At 37.0% G+C, this 19,044-nt stretch overlaps 1 protein-coding gene across 1 annotated transcript; it reads right to left on the reverse strand.

Annotated features, from left to right (window-relative positions):
• Positions 1-5,689: 5,689 nt before the first annotated feature.
• LOC307005802 (tumor necrosis factor receptor superfamily member 11B-like) lies at positions 5,690-18,798 on the reverse strand. The gene is made up of 4 exons (XM_079626271.1): positions 18,728-18,798; positions 14,677-15,079; positions 14,407-14,589; positions 5,690-8,344 (listed from the first exon to the last, which is right to left on the reverse strand). The coding sequence occupies exons 1-4, from the start codon at positions 18,761-18,763 to the stop codon at positions 8,034-8,036; spliced, it is 933 nt and encodes a 310-aa protein (XP_079482397.1). The 5' UTR covers positions 18,764-18,798; the 3' UTR covers positions 5,690-8,033.
• Positions 18,799-19,044: the final 246 nt, after the last annotated feature.

Consider the following 19,044-nt stretch of genomic DNA (forward strand, 5'->3'; position numbering starts at 1 on the left):
CCCAGAAATAATGCAGCTCCGGTAAAGCCTGGACTGTCCTTAAAGATGACCACTGTAGAAGTGAACGGTAAAGAACTCCATGCTCTAGTTGATACTGGCAGCGACCAGACATTGGTACACAGACAGTTTGTTTCACCTGCCTTGATTAATCCTTCTTATTGCTGTGCCCTGGTTCCCCCTTGTTGTTCTGGGGGATGGAGGATCTGAGTTACTCGTCTGCAGACTGATATATGCTGGTCCCTTAGGGGGATTCTGGAGCAAAGAGAGGGTTACCGGGTTACCTTGTTCGGCCGACGGCAACCGCTTGAGGAGTAAGACACCTGCTTAACCGGGTGCGGATCGGAGCGGCTCCTACGAGAAGTCCTGCGCTAGTGACGTTGACTAAAAGTGTTTTATACTCAATAAAGAAATTAAGTTTGTATCTCTCGTCGTTGTCTTGCCTTCTTGGTGTCTCTTGGTGTAGCTCCTGGTGGTTGTCCTCGGCCCTAGCGGTGACATTTGCATGCTGTTTTTCACGTTGGCTATTATCTTTGTATGTATCCAATAAACCTCTATTACCTTAATTATCGTCTTCCTTGAACTCACAGCTTTACACCGACACATAAGTCAACTTAATCAAACACAGGGTGTGTCAAACCAAATCCACCACAGTAGATCATCCAGGTAATGACACAGTATTAAGAATCAAGCGCACAACCTAACACTTTTTGACTTTCTCAGTTTGTGTTGGGGTTCAGAGTAAAAAAATGTTTCCCTCATTAATTCACGTCTAGTACAATTATGTGGTTTTGTTTCATTAATACAGTGTATACTTTTTTTCTGGATTTACCCCGAAAGAATGGAAGAGAAATGTGAGTGAGGGGCACATTGTAACATGACCATATGACAGTTTAAAATGTTATCTAATCAAAAAAATATACAAGACAAACTAAAACATTTTGTCAATAAAATACAATTAACTTTTTCAAAAAAAATAATGGCATTTGTAATAATAAAAAAAAACAACACATTTTTGAGTTTGACAACAAACACAACAAAACACTAATATTTTTTGAACATCAACACTAAATCTTTATTCATATTTTTCTCATGGTTTCTCAATAGAATTCATAAAGTATAGAATAGCATCGTTCTAATAGGGGCACATTGTAACACAGTGGTTATGTTTATGGTTAAATTAATTATTTGAATCATTAATCATGGTTTAAATCATGTTTATTACAACTAGCCTCGCATTAGGTTGTGTCCCGCTCACCCCTATATAAAATTTTAAACAGGATGAATTTTTCTTGTGTACTATGTAATTGTTTAGTTCGCGACGCCAAGCGTGACTGATGTAGCTGGGGTTAGTAACACCAGTTAGGTAGAGACTAAAACCTCTATTTTATAGATCTTAATTTACGTCTGTCAATCAAACATGTGGTCATTTGTTCAACTGGATCTTTTATTCTTGACACAACACACACACAAACAAACAGAGAAGGAGGCCAAACAGGGTTCTTCATATGTCGCTAATTCAGTTAGCTGGATTTGATTGTTGACGATTTCCCTTGATTTTTGATTATTTGGTTCTTTGAAGCTCATCCTGCACTTGCTGTCATATAGCAATATAGTCTGAAAATTCATATGAGTTCTATATAATCAGAAAAAGAATTATATAACACTAAACAACTTACTCAAACTTGTATATCCGCCCCAGATCAATTCGCTCTTGAAAATGGAGCCGTTCGTCGTCTGAGATGCGATCTTTCTCTGAGGAAAAGGTGAATTCTTCCTCGCTGTCCATAATCATCTGCAGGACGACTTTACCGGAGAAGCGTGCCATCCTCAAAACGCGATGAACTATCAGTGAATCTGACGAAGAAACTGCGTGTTTTCATGGCATTGATCGGGGAGCGTGTGCGATGCATATAGATCACCTAAACTATTACCATGTGAATAGCGCTGGGGGGCGTGGCGGCCTCAGCTCATTAAAAATAATGAAGGGAGAACGAAAAACTCTGCCTCTCCTTGGTTTCAAACGGATTACATAAACTGAGAATATTTGTTTTTTATATAAATTACTTAATTTAAAAGAAGAGAATTCGAGCTTCATAAAGACAAATCTCTCGTTCCTGAGTGACAAGTATTCGCTGAGTTACAGTTCATTTTCGGACGCGTTTCAGGATGGACTTCCCTGACAGAGAGAAGGCAGAACTTGCATCATGTTTATTTTTCTTTATTTGGCGAAAGACACAACACTTTGTTTTTATTGTGAGTATACACTGATGTATACAATGATGTAAAACACTTAAATGTAAGATCAAAACCAACAGAGTATTTTGAATCTCTTTTGCACTGATAAGAAAAAAAGCGAGAATTTTTTATTTTAGATATATTAAATAAGGTTTAGATGTTTGATTGAAAATGTAATTATCATTAAAATTATTACTGTAACTGCCCTACAATGAGCTTTATAGCCATTTCTGTCAAGATCGTATTTTTAAAACACAGCTGAGCTTTGACGTCAGAGGAGGGAGACATGCCAACAAAGTTCTATTCAAGTAAGGAGAGTTTTGAGTCTGAGGAGATCCAAAATCCCTGTGATGGCCGACAACGTGGCCACACAGCAAGGCGGTAACTAAACCACACACACAGATATGCATCCTTCTCTTTTGTTTGTTTGTTATTTTGTTTGTTTGTTATACTTCCTTTAGTACATTTCATAATTAAATATTTTGTTGCAGATCACTCTATATATGATTTGGATGGTTTCCACGATGGTTTGCAGAATGGTTTGTTTATTCGTTTATTTTTGTTTATTATAATTGTTTATGTATATAACAAGTTTGTTTATGACTCATTTCTTTATTTTTTGTGGATGAATTACTTTATTCATTCTAACTGTGTTTAATTGACATTTGTTGTTCCCTATGTGTGTGTAATGGACTAGTCCTTGGTGTATATATGTTTCCCCATGTGTGGCATTTGGTGGCCATGTTTTCTTTGTTTAGTTTGTTTGTTTGATTACTGTTGTTAGTTTGATTTTCTTTAGTTTAGCATTTTTGTGGGCCCAGACCTGACTTTATTTTCAGTCAGTTTTTCAAGTTATTTAATTTGTAACTTTGTTTTTTGCATTTAATAAATAATTTTTGGTTGGAAATCCTGTGTCCTTTGCCCTTGACTGCTTGGTCCCTCACATATGGTGTCAGAAGTGGGATTCCGCCTGATTCCCCTACTGACTGGTAAGGTCATTGATGACTCTCTTGATTACGACTGTGTCAAGTCAGCTATTCTGAGAAAGTACGACATTAATTCAGAAACTTATCGACAAAAATGTTGTTCTCTGGAGGTTGAATCATTTGAGAGTCCCAATGAACTGTATGCCAGGATGAGCTGTATGGGAAGTGGATTCGACCTAAAGGTAAAACTGTTGAGGAAATTGGAGGAATAATTATTCTTGAGCAGTATCTGCGAATGCTCTTGCCTGAGCTTCAGGTATGGATCCGTGAGCGGGCCCCTGATACTGCTGCTGAAGCTGCATCATTGGCGTATGTGTTTGTTGCTGCCATGGAGCTGGCGGGGTGGGAGAGATCTCGCAAGCCCCATGTCTTACATCCGCCCCAGTACTACAACTCTGGTAAGCCTCCTGGAGGAGGAAAATCTGAATCTGTGTCTTTTAAACCTCCTAAGAAAGTGCCTATTTGTTACCTGTGTGGCCAAGAGGGTCATACACCAAACCTGTTTGCCCGAAGCACGTTGTCAAGCTCTCTCAAGTGTGTTATGTGCCCAGAAATAATGCAGCTCCGGTAAAGCCTGGACTGTCCTTAAAGATGACCACTGTAGAAGTGAACGGTAAAGAACTCCATGCTCTAGTTGATACTGGCAGCGACCAGACATTGGTACACAGACAGTTTGTTTCACCTGCCTTGATTAATCCTTCTTATTGCTGTGCCCTGGTTCCCCCTTGTTGTTCTGGGGGATGGAGGATCTGAGTTACTCGTCTGCAGACTGATATATGCTGGTCCCTTAGGGGGATTCTGGAGCAAAGAGAGGGTTACCGGGTTACCTTGTTCGGCCGACGGCAACCGCTTGAGGAGTAAGACACCTGCTTAACCGGGTGCGGATCGGAGCGGCTCCTACGAGAAGTCCTGCGCTAGTGACGTTGACTAAAAGTGTTTTATACTCAATAAAGAAATTAAGTTTGTATCTCTCGTCGTTGTCTTGCCTTCTTGGTGTCTCTTGGTGTAGCTCCTGGTGGTTGTCCTCGGCCCTAGCGGTGACATTTGCATGCTGTTTTTCACGTTGGCTATTATCTTTGTATGTATCCAATAAACCTCTATTACCTTAATTATCGTCTTCCTTGAACTCACAGCTTTACACCGACACATAAGTCAACTTAATCAAACACAGGGTGTGTCAAACCAAATCCACCACAGTAGATCATCCAGGTAATGACACAGTATTAAGAATCAAGCGCACAACCTAACACTTTTTGACTTTCTCAGTTTGTGTTGGGGTTCAGAGTAAAAAAATGTTTCCCTCATTAATTCACGTCTAGTACAATTATGTGGTTTTGTTTCATTAATACAGTGTATACTTTTTTTCTGGATTTACCCCGAAAGAATGGAAGAGAAATGTGAGTGAGGGGCACATTGTAACATGACCATATGACAGTTTAAAATGTTATCTAATCAAAAAAATATACAAGACAAACTAAAACATTTTGTCAATAAAATACAATTAACTTTTTCAAAAAAAATAATGGCATTTGTAATAATAAAAAAAAACAACACATTTTTGAGTTTGACAACAAACACAACAAAACACTAATATTTTTTGAACATCAACACTAAATCTTTATTCATATTTTTCTCATGGTTTCTCAATAGAATTCATAAAGTATAGAATAGCATCGTTCTAATAGGGGCACATTGTAACACAGTGGTTATGTTTATGGTTAAATTAATTATTTGAATCATTAATCATGGTTTAAATCATGTTTATTACAACTAGCCTCGCATTAGGTTGTGTCCCGCTCACCCCTATATAAAATTTTAAACAGGATGAATTTTTCTTGTGTACTATGTAATTGTTTAGTTCGCGACGCCAAGCGTGACTGATGTAGCTGGGGTTAGTAACACCAGTTAGGTAGAGACTAAAACCTCTATTTTATAGATCTTAATTTACGTCTGTCAATCAAACATGTGGTCATTTGTTCAACTGGATCTTTTATTCTTGACACAACACACACACAAACAAACAGAGAAGGAGGCCAAACAGGGTTCTTCATATGTCGCTAATTCAGTTAGCTGGATTTGATTGTTGACGATTTCCCTTGATTTTTGATTATTTGGTTCTTTGAAGCTCATCCTGCACTTGCTGTCATAGCAGCAGGTCTGTAAGATTAAACCTGCTCAGGAGCAGGCTTATTTCATGTAAACAAGATTAGATTGCAGATTTATAAGTGGAGCTGATACGGGAAGTCCTTTAGCGCAACGCAATGGTGCACTTTTTGAGAGTTATTGGTTTTCTCGTGACTCGTGAGAGTGTCATTTACATCAGTGGTTCTTAAACTTTTTACACCAAGAACCACCTCAGAAAATATTTGGCTCTCCAAGTACCACCAATATTAAAATACAGTAGTGTAGTAGGCCTAACTATTCAGCTATAGCTATGCATATAGCTCAAAAACAAGACAGTTTTATTTCTAATAAGAATATTTATTATTTTATACAGTGTAAAAATCCAGTTTGAACATTAACACTCCAAGACAGACAGTAGACCTAATCAACCCAAAAACCAGCTGAAAATAAAACATGATCGTGGTAGTTATATGGCCGGAACATTTCCGTTGTGGTCTGTGCTATATGCAGTGTGTTTCTGTATTTGGTTGTGTTGTGAACGTTTGCAGCGAGTTTCTGTATTTGGTTGTGTTGTGTGTAATTGGAGCACACGTGTTGTAAAATTGATGAAGATGTTTTCTTTATTTGCGGGTGTTTTTTCTATTTGCATGTGTTTTTTTCAGTTGCAGTGTGTTGAGCTCTCTCTGCCACCGTACATATCCCCTTTTAAACCAACGCATGAACGCGCAATTATCTCAGATAACTCAATCCAGCGATACTAATCATAAACAACAGGTGCGTTCGAAGAACCGAATTAGCCAGATCATGATAATGCTAATTAGCGTGATGATATCATCTTGTACGTGTCATTTGATAAGCAATAGAGCAATGTACGAAGAACGAGCCCCAGGAAGTTATGTTGATCCATGGCATCATAACAATTAAAGGGGAGAGGACTCACATCAAGAATAGATGGCTACATCAGGGAAATGAATGAAGAGCTTTGTGTCAATTCTTTCTAACAATACATACATTTAACAGTATAATTTCTATACCTGTTACAGTACATGTAAACATCTGTTATGTGAAATAGCCCATTCAGACTATTATACTTTTCTAATGTTAAGCTATTATAGTGTTCTAAATAAAAAACAATATGCAATTTTTATGATCCTTTTTATTTTGTTAAAATTATTAAACATTTTAATTTTCTGAAAAGCGTGTATAAACGTCTGACCGCAAATGTCTGTGAGATAGAGACAAATGGTTACAGTAATGGTGTAATGAATCATTATTAGTCAAAAGTGTCTGTAGTCAGAAAATCTGAAAAACCAAGTGACAACAAGACTACCCCTAAAAAGAATTTAGAAATAATTCTAAAATGAATTAGAACAAGGCTCCACATGTAACATGTTTCAAGGGGAAAGTCCTTCTGTGAAAAATGGCTTTCACTTCTTCTTTAGTTTATAGGCCTTGTGCCAAGAAAGAGCTCACAATAACGGAACAGTGAAACATAACACGGAGTTCCCCTGGTGGTTTAAAAAATATGTTAGAAAATGTTTAAAAAATAGAGACAAAGACAGGCAGAGAAAGACGCACAAAAAAACAAAAAAAAAAACAGAAGGGAAACGGGTCTTGTGTGTCACCAAAGGGCGCTTTTTAATGCCTTAGTGACCAAAGCCTCATAATATCTACCAGCTGTCCATGTGACATCAACTTAAAATACTCAAGAGACATTCTCATTTCATTTGTGGTAAGCTAGAACTCCATCAAGCACATGGTTTCTGTGCTTGTTTATGGCGAAAGATAAGTTAAATGTGGTACCCAGAGCCACTAGAAGATTAATTCACTTTCACTTTTTAACACTATTTTGCTCTGTAACATCTGCTGCAGAACTGGAATTATTTATGGTGCATTTTTTTAGATAGTGTGAACAGATATTTATTTGGAGATGAAGCCTTGTATAGCCTACCATTAAAATTTCAAACTGTGCCACCCATATGCTGTCTCCGTCTTCGCTATTAAAGGAATAGTTCACTTCAGAATGAAAATTCTGTCATCATTTACTCAAGTTGTTTCAAACCTGTGTGAATTTCTTTCTTCTGCTGAACACAAAGAAAGATATTTTGAAGAATGTCGGTGACCAGACAGTTGATGTACCTCATTGACTTCCATAGTAGAAAAATAAATAAATACTATGGAAGTCAATGGGGCCCATCAACTGGTTACCAACATTCTTCAAAAGATTTTATTTTGTGTTCAGCCAACAATCCCTTTAAGTCTGCTTAAACCAGTACTGTTTCATTTTACCAGCCAGTACGGGTTTGAGATTGTATGATTTCATGAAAAAGAAGGTATAGCATAATTTTCTTCGCAATTCATTCAGTGGTATCAAAAACCACAAGTCTTATCATGTTTAAGAGGGGAACACATTTTCTTTAATTGATTAAATTATTCGGCTAAAATTTCCCCAGAAACATTCCCACTGACAGTTGCTTTGTTGTGTGCATTAAAGATGAAAGAGCACAACTCGGGGAGAAAGAATACTGCAAGGTAATTTAAACATTCAAACTGGTGGTTCATTTACTTTTCAAAAGGGATGAATGCTTCTTTTAGCCCCAAACATAATCTCATGCTTGTTCATCATGATAATTTTTTTTTAAAATAAATCTGTTTACTGGCTTTGGGAGGGAACCCCCCAAAAATCATTTACAGTGTTGCCATTTTACAATCACAATTTGAGGCATCTAACTCTTTGAACATTTTTGAGAGTTTGTCTGCAGTGTTGTGAATGTTACTTTCTCTGAGTTGCATTGGCAATTTTCTCAGCTGGTCTATAGTAGCACCTCTAATCCACTCTGAAATGCGTTGAAGTAAGAGTGATCTTTTGGAAAACAGAGAATGTTTTCCTTGCAGGTTCTGGCCAAGATGATGTCTCACAAATCGGTAGAGTTTGGATCGGCGATTTATTTCCTTGGCGAAGAACTCTGGCAGGAAATGTTTTAGTATAGATAAACCACCTAGACGGGAAATGAGCAAAAACAGTGAAACAAACAAACAAACAATTAATCTTCATGTTCTGACTTTTTGCTTTTCTATATAACTAAACGATTTAAAACAGCAAATTTGCTCAAACATAAAATGTAAAAATAAGAATAAAATAAGAAAAATATGTAATTATTTTGTAAACATTGTGTCATTCCAAATCCTTTTTTTTTTTTTTTTTTTTTTTTTTTTTTTTTGAGGAACACAAACCAAATTCTACTCCCGGAACGCAATTAACAGCCCTAAAAGGCAAAAAACAAAACAAAAAAAAACACACTGTTCAGGGGGGCCAGAAACCCTGTTCAGCAGTCAGCATGAATCATTTCTGTTTTGTTTTTGGGTTTAGTAATGAAGCATGGCACACATTTTAAAAATGAATAATTCTGGACACATACTGTAGAGGCGAAAATAGAGCTTTGGCGGAAGGCAGAAATATCAGTCAAAATTTACTGAATTGGTGAGTCAATGTCACAATCATTTTTGTTTGGACTGTTTCATCGTCTGCCTTCCCCACTCATTTGTTGTCATGGACACTAATTATGTTCAGGTGTTCACATATTATCATCATCATTATCACCTGTACATACAGTATGTTCAGTTCAGTGTGCATCTAGCGAGGGAAGGGTAGTACGGCAACACTGAGCTGTGACTAAGAACAGGAATGCTGGGAAGTGATGGTGAGTCAGGAAGTGAACAAGAAATGGATGACATGGATGAAGGTGCAGATGGAAATTTGAATAGTGTTGGATGGAAGTAAGTCAGTAGGATAGGTAAAAGAAAAAAAACTAAATGAAGGTGCACGACCGATAGTGATGACGAGAATCCGCACACTCAAACAAGGAAGGAAGACTACAAGGTAATTGTGAAATTTGAAGCGAAAGGTTCTCGTAATCCACTGAAATTAACGAAAGTGTTGAAAGCAAAAATAGGACCTTTTTAGGAAGGATTTTTAAAATCTAATAGGACAGTACAGGTTAGAGTAGGTACATCAGTTTTTAATAGATATAAAATTGAAAACGGAACATCTCAAGCAAGTGTATGTAGAGAAGATTTTATTATTTAGAAAATAAGTAATTTAGCTATATATTTGTACACTATTATTTCCTCTGTGTGTGTGTGACGTTGGCTTGACTTTTGGAAGCCTGAAAAAAGTCATTCTATTCTGAGAAAGTCATGGTACAAGACCCCAAAAATATTCTATGGTATTATGTAAAAGCTGGGCCAGAATATATGGTCATATTCTTGAGCAGGTAGATGTGGAGAAATTTTTGGGAGTACTAGAAGTGAGAAGGCAACAAATAGCTATGAATTATTGGGCATCATTAAAAGGACAAATATATAGTCTGAGTTTCATAAAAGTTGGGAACATACCCAAGGTAACATGAAGAGGTGGACAGGAAATAAAATGGCCCAAATAATGGATATAGATCTGATGAAATACACGCAAAGTGTGCCATTACCTGAAGTGTCTCCATGGTTGTTTCCTATGCCTTGTATAGATACAGACGTACAATACGAAATTAAAGAAAATAAGGACACGACAGTTGAATATTTAGTGAACCAATACATAAAACTAAAATATAGTAACTTCTTAGATATTTTTGGATCAAAAGATCCAGAATCTGGAAAAGTAGGAACTGCAGTATATTTTCCAAAATACCAGGTAGCTATTAAAAAGAGAATTTCAGATCATTTGATGGTATTTTATTTACAGCTGAGCTTGTAGCAATATATCGGGCTCTACAGTGGGTGGAAAAATCAAGGCTTGACAAAGGTAGTCTTATGCTCTGACTCTTTAGCAGCTCTAAAAAGCCTGCCCTGAAATAGGGTCATTCTTACTGTAGACAGAATCTAATATAGGATATATTGTATACATATTGTATAATAAATTAACATGAACTTACTTTGGATTCCTGCTCATGTTGGAATAAAAGTAAATAAAATATTGGATTAGCTAGCAAATAACTAAATTAAAATGCAATAATGTTGAAATCACAATTCTCATGAGCAAATCCTGAAACCAAGGCAATTATTAGAAAATCTACAAATAATATATATGATAGAGGAAAAAGGGAAGACATTTTTTACAGTAGAAGAAAATGTTGGTATGAGGATTCACAACAACACTAAGAAGAAAAGAAAAATCGATAATAACAAGATTACGTGCATGTCATACTGGACTTAATGGGAATCTATATAAAATAAAAAAGCATCATAATGGGTTGTGCAGCCATTGTAATGTAGAAGAGACAGTTGAACATGTAATATTATATTGTACATTGTATTAAAATGAAAGACAAGTGTTGCTCATAAAATTGCAGGAAAAAGGAATCCAAGATATGTCATTAAAAATCTGTTAGGAAAATAAGGCATGAAAGATGAGGTGTTGCAATATATAAAAGCATCAATATTATATTTGTGATAAGTATCTAAGTATCTTTTTTTATTATTATTATTATTATGTTTAGTAATAATAATAATAATAATTCATTACATGTATATAGCGCTTTTCTCTGCACTCAAAGCACTTTACATAGAATGGGGAATCTCCTCAACCACCACCAATGTGCAGCATCCACCTGGATGATCTGGCGGCAGCCCTATTGCGCCAGAACGCCCACCACACACCAGCTTACTGGTGGAGAGGAGACAGAGTGATGAAGCCAAATAGTATATATATATATGAGGATGATTAGGAGGCCATGATGGACAGAGGCCACTGAGCAAATTTGGCTAGGATGCCGGGGTTACACCCCTACTCTTTAGAAAGACATCCTGGGATTTTTTTATGACCACATAGAGTCAGGACCTCGGTTTAACGTCTCATCCGAAGGACAGTGCTCTTTGTCAGTATAGTGTCCCTGTCACTACACTCGGGTGTTAGGACCCACACAGAACACAGGGTGAGCACCCCCTGCTGGCCTCACTAACACCTCTTCCAGCAGCAACCTGGTTTTCCCAGAAGGTCTCCCATCCAAGTACTAAACAAGCTCAGCCCTGCTTAGCTTCAGTGGGCAACCAGTCTTGGGCTACAGGGTGATATGGCTGCTGGCTAGTAAGAGTAGTCTTTCCGCATTGCTGTTCCACACTCCAGTTCAGTTGGTGGCTGTTTTTTCAACCGCCAATAAACAAGAAGAAGAAAAAGAAGAAGTTCAGTGTCCGGCAGAGGTGGGAGCAAGTCAAGCGTGTTCAAGTCACAAGTAAATCTCAAGTCCCTACCCTCAAATAAAGTAAGTCTCAAGTCGTAGTGCAGACAAACCAAGCAAGCAAGTCAAGTCAAGAGTCAATTCAAGTTAAGTCAACGTCTTAACTTAACTTAACTTAGCTTAACTTAAGTTGACTTGCAAGTCAACTCGAGTCCTGCTAAGGGTCAAGTCAAGTTACAAACAGAAAAAAAAAGATTATATTTGCCTTGACCTTATTTATTTTCCCCTCAGAAATGACAAACTTTCTTAAGTATACATTTATACCGTAATATAAATAATAATATAATTTATTATAGTATACATTTATATGTATAGTATGATTGTATATGTGTAATAAATGATACATTTAATTATGAATTAAAACTGCCAGTAGGTGGCGCAAATCATTGTCTTGAATGAGTCATAGAAGCATTAATTTAACTGATTTGTTCAAACAGCGCATTGAACTTCACTTGCTTCGTTCCAGAATGAGTGTATCACTGACCCATCACTAGCTGCGTCCCAATTTGGAGGCTGCACCCTTCGAAGGCTGAAGGCAAAACGTTTGTTAAAATAAAAATATTTCATTTTGTTTTAGGGGGCAAGGAGCAGATCACTCAATTTATATGGTCACAGTTACATTTACCACAAGAAATGATCCGGGTTACTTGGCTGTAACCTTGTTCCCTGAAAAAGCGGAACGAGATGCTGTGCTGCTTAGTGCATTGGGAACGTATTTAATTCTGACCAGCTGTGAATATTGTGTGTAACACGTCAATAGAATTGACCCGGAGGTAATATGGCCTCGGTCGGTGACGTCATCAGCGCGCACCCGCGACACGAGGCTATAAATAGATGTGCCACAGGTGCATCGTCAGGATATTTTGTCTGAAGAGCAGTCCCGGGACATCTTCAGCACGGCAATGTAGCGCGTTCCGCTTTTTCAGGGAACAGGGTTACAGCCAAGTAACCCGGATCATTCCCTTTCAAAAGCTACAATCGATGCTGCGCTGCTTAGTGCATTGGGACTGAGAATACCCACGCTGCCGTGGTTGAAAGTGTCTGGACCCCTTACGGTTGTGTAGGTGTGCTCACAAGAACGCAAGAAGGCCCTAGACATTAGCTTGAAATGTCGACTCAAGGACATGAGAGCCCGGAGTGGCATGAACATCCAAACTATAAAATCTTATGAATGTGTTGGGAGAGGACCAGCCTGCCGCATCACAAACAAGTTGTAAGTGGGCACACTTGGCGAAGCTTGACCGCGCGTCTCATGGGCAAGAGCAATAGCATCCCTGACCCAATGTGACATTGTCTGCTTGGTAAGGGGTACCGTAAGGGGTCCTGGCGGTAGATCCTTTTCCTATTTAGCACCAAAACTTTGGAACAGTATTCCTACCATTGTCCGGGAAGCAGACACACTCTGTCAGTTCAAAGCTAGATTAAAGACACATCTCTTTGACCTAGCATTCACATAATACATTATAGACTTCTATAATTCAATGTTAGGCTGCATAGATTTGGTCAGCCAGAACTGGGAACACTTCCCTTATATCCTGATGTACTTGTTACATCATAAGAAAAATTGCATCTGCGCTAATTTTAGTGTCTTTGATTATCCCGAGGTTTTCCCGCAGCCTTCCGGATCCAGGCCGTATCCAGATCTGACGAAGGACCTTCGCCTGGACCCGATGACAATGCAGTGCTGAAGTGCCAACTAGTCTCTCCCTATGGATGATCCCATTACCACTCTACAGATAAAGCGTTGTGGGGAAATTCGGCTTGCGTACCTACCCCGAAGTAATAAAATAAAATTCTTTATCAAAATTTAAGACAAGTAGTTTGTTTAGGCATGGTTTGCAGGGAATTACAAACCTGCGCATATATATTCAAATGCATATAACTATAGAATTAATTATTGATGCGCATGTGAGCGTCATCAGCGTTTATCACAGGTTCGCGTTTAAAGTCTGTGTATAGGAAAACAATGTAGTCTTAGCGGCCCCTAATTTAACAACAAATGATCACTTCGACTTAACGATCACTTAACTTTAGCTGTCTTAGACGCATATTTACTTTTTTTTTACGCATATTTTATTTTTTTAATCAATTGATGATGCAATAATTTATATAAAAACAATTTTAATTACTTTAGTTGTTATAAAGTCATTCTCGAGTCATTCAGCGATTCAAGTCTCTCATTGGATCTCAATTCAAAGTCAAGTCAAGTCTAGTAATTTTCTTCATTTAGTCAAGCAAGTCTTACTATAAGTCCTTAAATTTGCGACTTGAGTCGGATTAGGGACAAGTCATGCGACTCGAGTGCCCCACCTCTGTCCGGTGTCGTCAGTTTTGGATGTGTTGTATGTTGCTCTTTTCGTATTGGATTACCTGTTGGATTTATTAAATATTACCTATTTACCTACATCTTCATCTTCATCTACCTTTATACATGCATCCAGAGTAGCTTTACCCCAGCCATGCGTGACAGTCAATCAGTACCTCACACAAACTATTTTTCTTTTTGAGGTTGACAGACCAGTGGTTACCATGAACTCTCATTGTATGGCAACATATTCAAAATTGTTTTTATCTAAAAGAAAAGAAAATTATAGGGATGTATGTCTTGGGATCAGAACATTGGTCCATCGATGACCAACCATGTTCCCACCAAATGTCAATGTATTTTCTAGCAAAAGGAGTTGGATTAATTTTTTTTTAATGCTATCAATACACAATCTGATTTGTGATGCAGCCTGGAATAAATCACACTGTGTCTGATGTTCATTTGGCCAGAGGACCATAAATCTGACTTGACGTGATTTGACGTGACTAACGTTTAGTGAATTTACCGTCATTCTGAAGATTCTTGCATGTCGAGCATAAGTTGTCATGCTTGCCGGTTCCTCTCAGTACAACTTTAAGATCCATTGATGTGCAATTGGTGTGTTCTACGCACGGCGATGTCGAGGATGTGACTGCGGAAAACGTTTCTCGTGCACACTTCTCACATTTTGTATCACTGTGTGAGGTACCTATGGATACATTAAAAAATGTTTCACAAACTTCATGTATGAACAAGAAGCACAGAAAACAAAACACCCCAGAAACATGTAAAATACCATTCTGTCGGACGCCATATCCAGATGGACACTCCGTGTGCTTGATGCAGAAGTTAGCTTGCCAGAAATAGCCTTCTTTACATTGACAAACTCTGTTGTTAGTAGGAGTGCATTCTTTCTTAATGTATTGATTCTCTACACAGAAGGTGCTGCAATACAGGCATTTTGGCAAGTAGTTCCAGAACTGTGTGAAATGGCCCTTTGGACAGGATGAACAGACAGTTTCTTCAGTTGCTGTGCAGTGCGCACTCATGTGGGTTCCAGCGGGGCAGCGTGTGCATGTGAGTATCTGCCTTGTGAGCGGGTCTTCGTGCTGGTAAGTAGGGCCATCTACTGTTGATGCATCCATGTGTAATAGTAGCATCAGCACTAGAGCCAAGTGATGTTCAACATTGCAATATTTCTAGAACATTCAAATGGAAAAAAATATTTGTCATTTTATATTACAGTTTCTACAGTATGTAACAGTGCATTTTTAGTTATTGGATATGGAGATAAGAGACAATGGGTTTTCTGATCATAAATCTGTGACTTTTACAACTGCCCTATCTCGTCGATCAAATACGAAACCTGCTCAGGCATATTGGGTTCGTTATTTTTCACCCACAGCCAGTGAGGACTTTTCCAATGCCTATAAAGCAGCCAATCAACTAGCTACGAAACGGATCTCTGAAAGCCCGGACACTAATGCATATCTAAGTTTTTTCAGTAATACCTGCTTGGACATTGTTAATAACATTGCTCCTTCAAAATTTAAACGTTCTGTCAAAAAATCTTGGTTCAACGACTCTATCCGCTCACTCCGACGAAATTGTAGACGAGCAGAACGCAAATGGTTCAAGGACCGACTGCAGGTGTCGTATGATATTTTAAGAGATTCTCTGTTTGACTGGTATGCAGTTTAGAGAAGTTAAAATCGGAGTAATATGATCAAACTTTCGACTACCAGTCAGCAGCCTGGCAGCAGCATTTTGTACTAGTTGAAGGCGCCCGATGGATAATTGGTTAGCTCCAAGATAAAAGGGAATTACAATAGTCGAGACGTGAGGTAATAAAAGCATGAATGACTGTTTCAAAATTCTTTGGGGAGAGAAAAGTTGTAACTTTTGCAAGACGCCGTAAGTGAAAAAAGCAGGATTTAACGAGTTAATTTGTTGCTCAAACTTAAGATCTGAGTCAAACAAGAAACCTAGATTTTTTTGCAGATGAGGTAACATGAGAATTTAACTCATCAAGATTTAGAATACCGTAGTCATGAAGATCACTTGGTCCAAACAATATTACTTCAGTTTTGTTCTCATTTAGAGCTAAAAAAAATTTGCGCCAACCATAGCTTCACTTCCTGAAAACATGCAAGCAGGACTTCTATAGAGCTTGAATTATCTTGTTTAAATGGGAAATACAATTGGGTATCGTCGGCGTATAAATTAAATGATACTCCGTGTTTAGAAAAGATAGAACCCAATGCTAACAGATATAAAGAGAATAATATCGGAGCTAAAATAGATCCCTGTGGTACACCACAAAAAATATGTGCTGTTGAGGAAGTGCAGTTTCCAATGCGTACAGAGAATGTTCTGTTAGTTAAAAAAAGACTGAAACCAATTTAAAACGGTGCAGTGAATGCCTAAATTCTTTAGTTGAGAGATGAGAATTAAATGGTCAACCATATCAAAAGCAGAACTGAGATCCAAAAGGACCAGGGCAACAGCAATCCCATTATCTGTAGCCAACATAATGTCATTAGTGACTTTCAGTAAAGCAGATTCGGTGCTGTGTAGTTTCCTGAATCCTGACTGGTCATATAATTAATTTGTACTCATAAAGGAGTGTAGTTGATTGAGAACAACCTTTTCCAGGATTTTCGAGATAAATGGAAGATTAGAGATTGGTCTGAAATTACTTAAATCAGATGTATCAAGATTAGATGTTTTCAATAGAGGAGTGACTGAAGCATGTTTTAGGCAGTCTGGGACAGTGTTCAAACAAATATTAATAAAAAATAGGAAATCAGGCCCTATGATATCAATAATTTGCTTAAAAAAGAGTGACAGAATAATATAATTTGGACAAGAGGTAGGTTTCAGATGTTCAACAATATCTCTGCAAGTGGGTAGGGAAATTGGATCGAACATGCTCCAGGTATATGAGCACCTGGGCACTTGAGGGAAAACAAGAGAACTGAGTGTTGTTTGTGGTCTTAACATTATTGTCTTTGTGACAAAAAAAGATGAAAAGTTTTCACATAAAAAATCAGACACTTTAGGGAAACCATCAACCACAGGGTTTAAAACAGTCGATGGTGGAAAATAAAATTATTGGTCTATGATGATTTTTTTGAGACAATTTCTGTAAGATATTTTGATTTGGCAGATTTAACAGCTTTCTGGAAAACGTGAAGAGATTTGAGTTTAAAATTTTAGTTTTTAAATCATTACACGGCCTAGCACCAGGGTACTTATCTGACTTAAAGGGATAGTTCACTTTAAAATTAAAATTCTGTCATCATTTACTCACCCTCAAGTTGTTTCAAACCTGTATTAATTTATTTCTTCTGCTGAACACAAATAAAGATATTTTGAAGAATGTCAGTAACCAAACAGTAGTCTGTACCCATTGACTTCCATAGTAGGAAAAAAAAATACTATGGAAGTCAATGTGTACAGACTACTGTTTGGTTACTGACATTCTTCAAAATATCTTTCTTTGTGTTCAGCAGAAGAAATAAATTAATACAGGTTTGAAACAACTTGAGGGTGAGTAAATGATGACAGAATTTACATTTTAAAGTGAACTATTCCTTTAATACAGTACCACGACCCATCCAGGTTGCTTAGGTCTAGTAACCTTGGATTGCTCTCTGTGCGCAGATCGAGACTGAAACATCGAGGTGACCGAGCTTTTGCAGTAGCAGGCCCCAAACTATGGAATAGCCTACCGCTATCAATCAGAACAGTTTCGTGATTTGCCACTTTCAAATTAAAGCTTAAAAAACACTTTCTTAATGTGGATCCTTAAAGCACTCTCTTAACCTTTAATTGTATTCTATTTAATGTATTATTTATTCTATTGCTTGTAATCGGATCGATTGCTCTAGCATTTTTATATCATATTATCCTTGTACTGATTACTCTGTCCTGTTCAGCACTTTGGTCAACCATGGGTTGTTTTTAAATGTGCTTTACAAATAAATGAAATGAAATGAAATATTGTTATTTTGTGGTTGATGCAACAGTATCGTTTTGTAGATTAACTGTAAACTGTATGTTAACATACCAAGAAAATATATTTTTGTTATACTGTAAAATTAACCAATTGTAAAAATGGTGTTACAATAGAATGCCACAGAATGACTAACAAATTAATCAAAATCAATATTTGCAGCAAATTTGGTCATTGACTTAAAGATACACTGCACAGTGTTACCCACACAAATAACCATAAGGTTAACAAACACACAGCACTAAAATTATGCTTTAAACTTATACTAAACAAAATGCTACATAAAACCAACTTTACAATTTTAATTTTAACAATATTATTTGTAAATGTATGTTCAATATTACTTAAATACTATTTGTCCGTTATAAATTACAAGGTAATTCATAAACCGTTATTTTAGTATATTTTACAGTATAATTACATGAATAATTATATAACAAGGTAATTAATATTTAACCAAGTTTTTACTGTATCATTTTGTTATTTTTCTATCATAATGTATCATTTTTGAAAGCACTTTATTTTACAGTCTGTTCTAAATATATGTACTGCGTTGTAGAGTTATAAATAACTCTAACTAGATACTAACGTAACCCTAAACTTAACCCCATCCCATATTAAGTCCAAATAGTTACCATATTACTCAGTACTTTCTTTGTACGTAAAGTGTAAGTACACTGTAAAATGCACATACTGTAAAAAGTGCAATCAAATATTTTATAAACGTTCACTACTATAATTAATAACAATAGTTAATGTGGAATTACATTTATAACACAAAATAATTACAAATTAAATTTCTTCATTAGAATTGCCGTACTGTACTTACATAATTATGACCCATTTTATTGTCTCGTCCTGGCATGATAGGAAGAACAGAGGGCTTTAATCACTTTAAATGTATCTTTACCCACCCACACAGAGGCAGGACTGCTGACAAGTTTGGGTTAGTTCATTACACCCCCACCCCCTAATACGTTATGAAAATGTAGACAACCATATAACAATTTTACATTAATCAATGCAATTAAAATTAAAATGACAATGTTGGCATCAGTAACACATTAGCTTATCCATTAATTAATATTTCTTTATGAATCATTGAATGTTTGGCAGGTTTATTAAAGTGAAAAAGATGCCTATTTT

The sequence above is a fragment of the Phoxinus phoxinus genome, assembly GCF_949152265.1.
Source record: "Phoxinus phoxinus genome assembly, chromosome: 10".
Classification (NCBI taxonomy): Eukaryota; Metazoa; Chordata; class Actinopteri; order Cypriniformes; family Leuciscidae; genus Phoxinus; species Phoxinus phoxinus.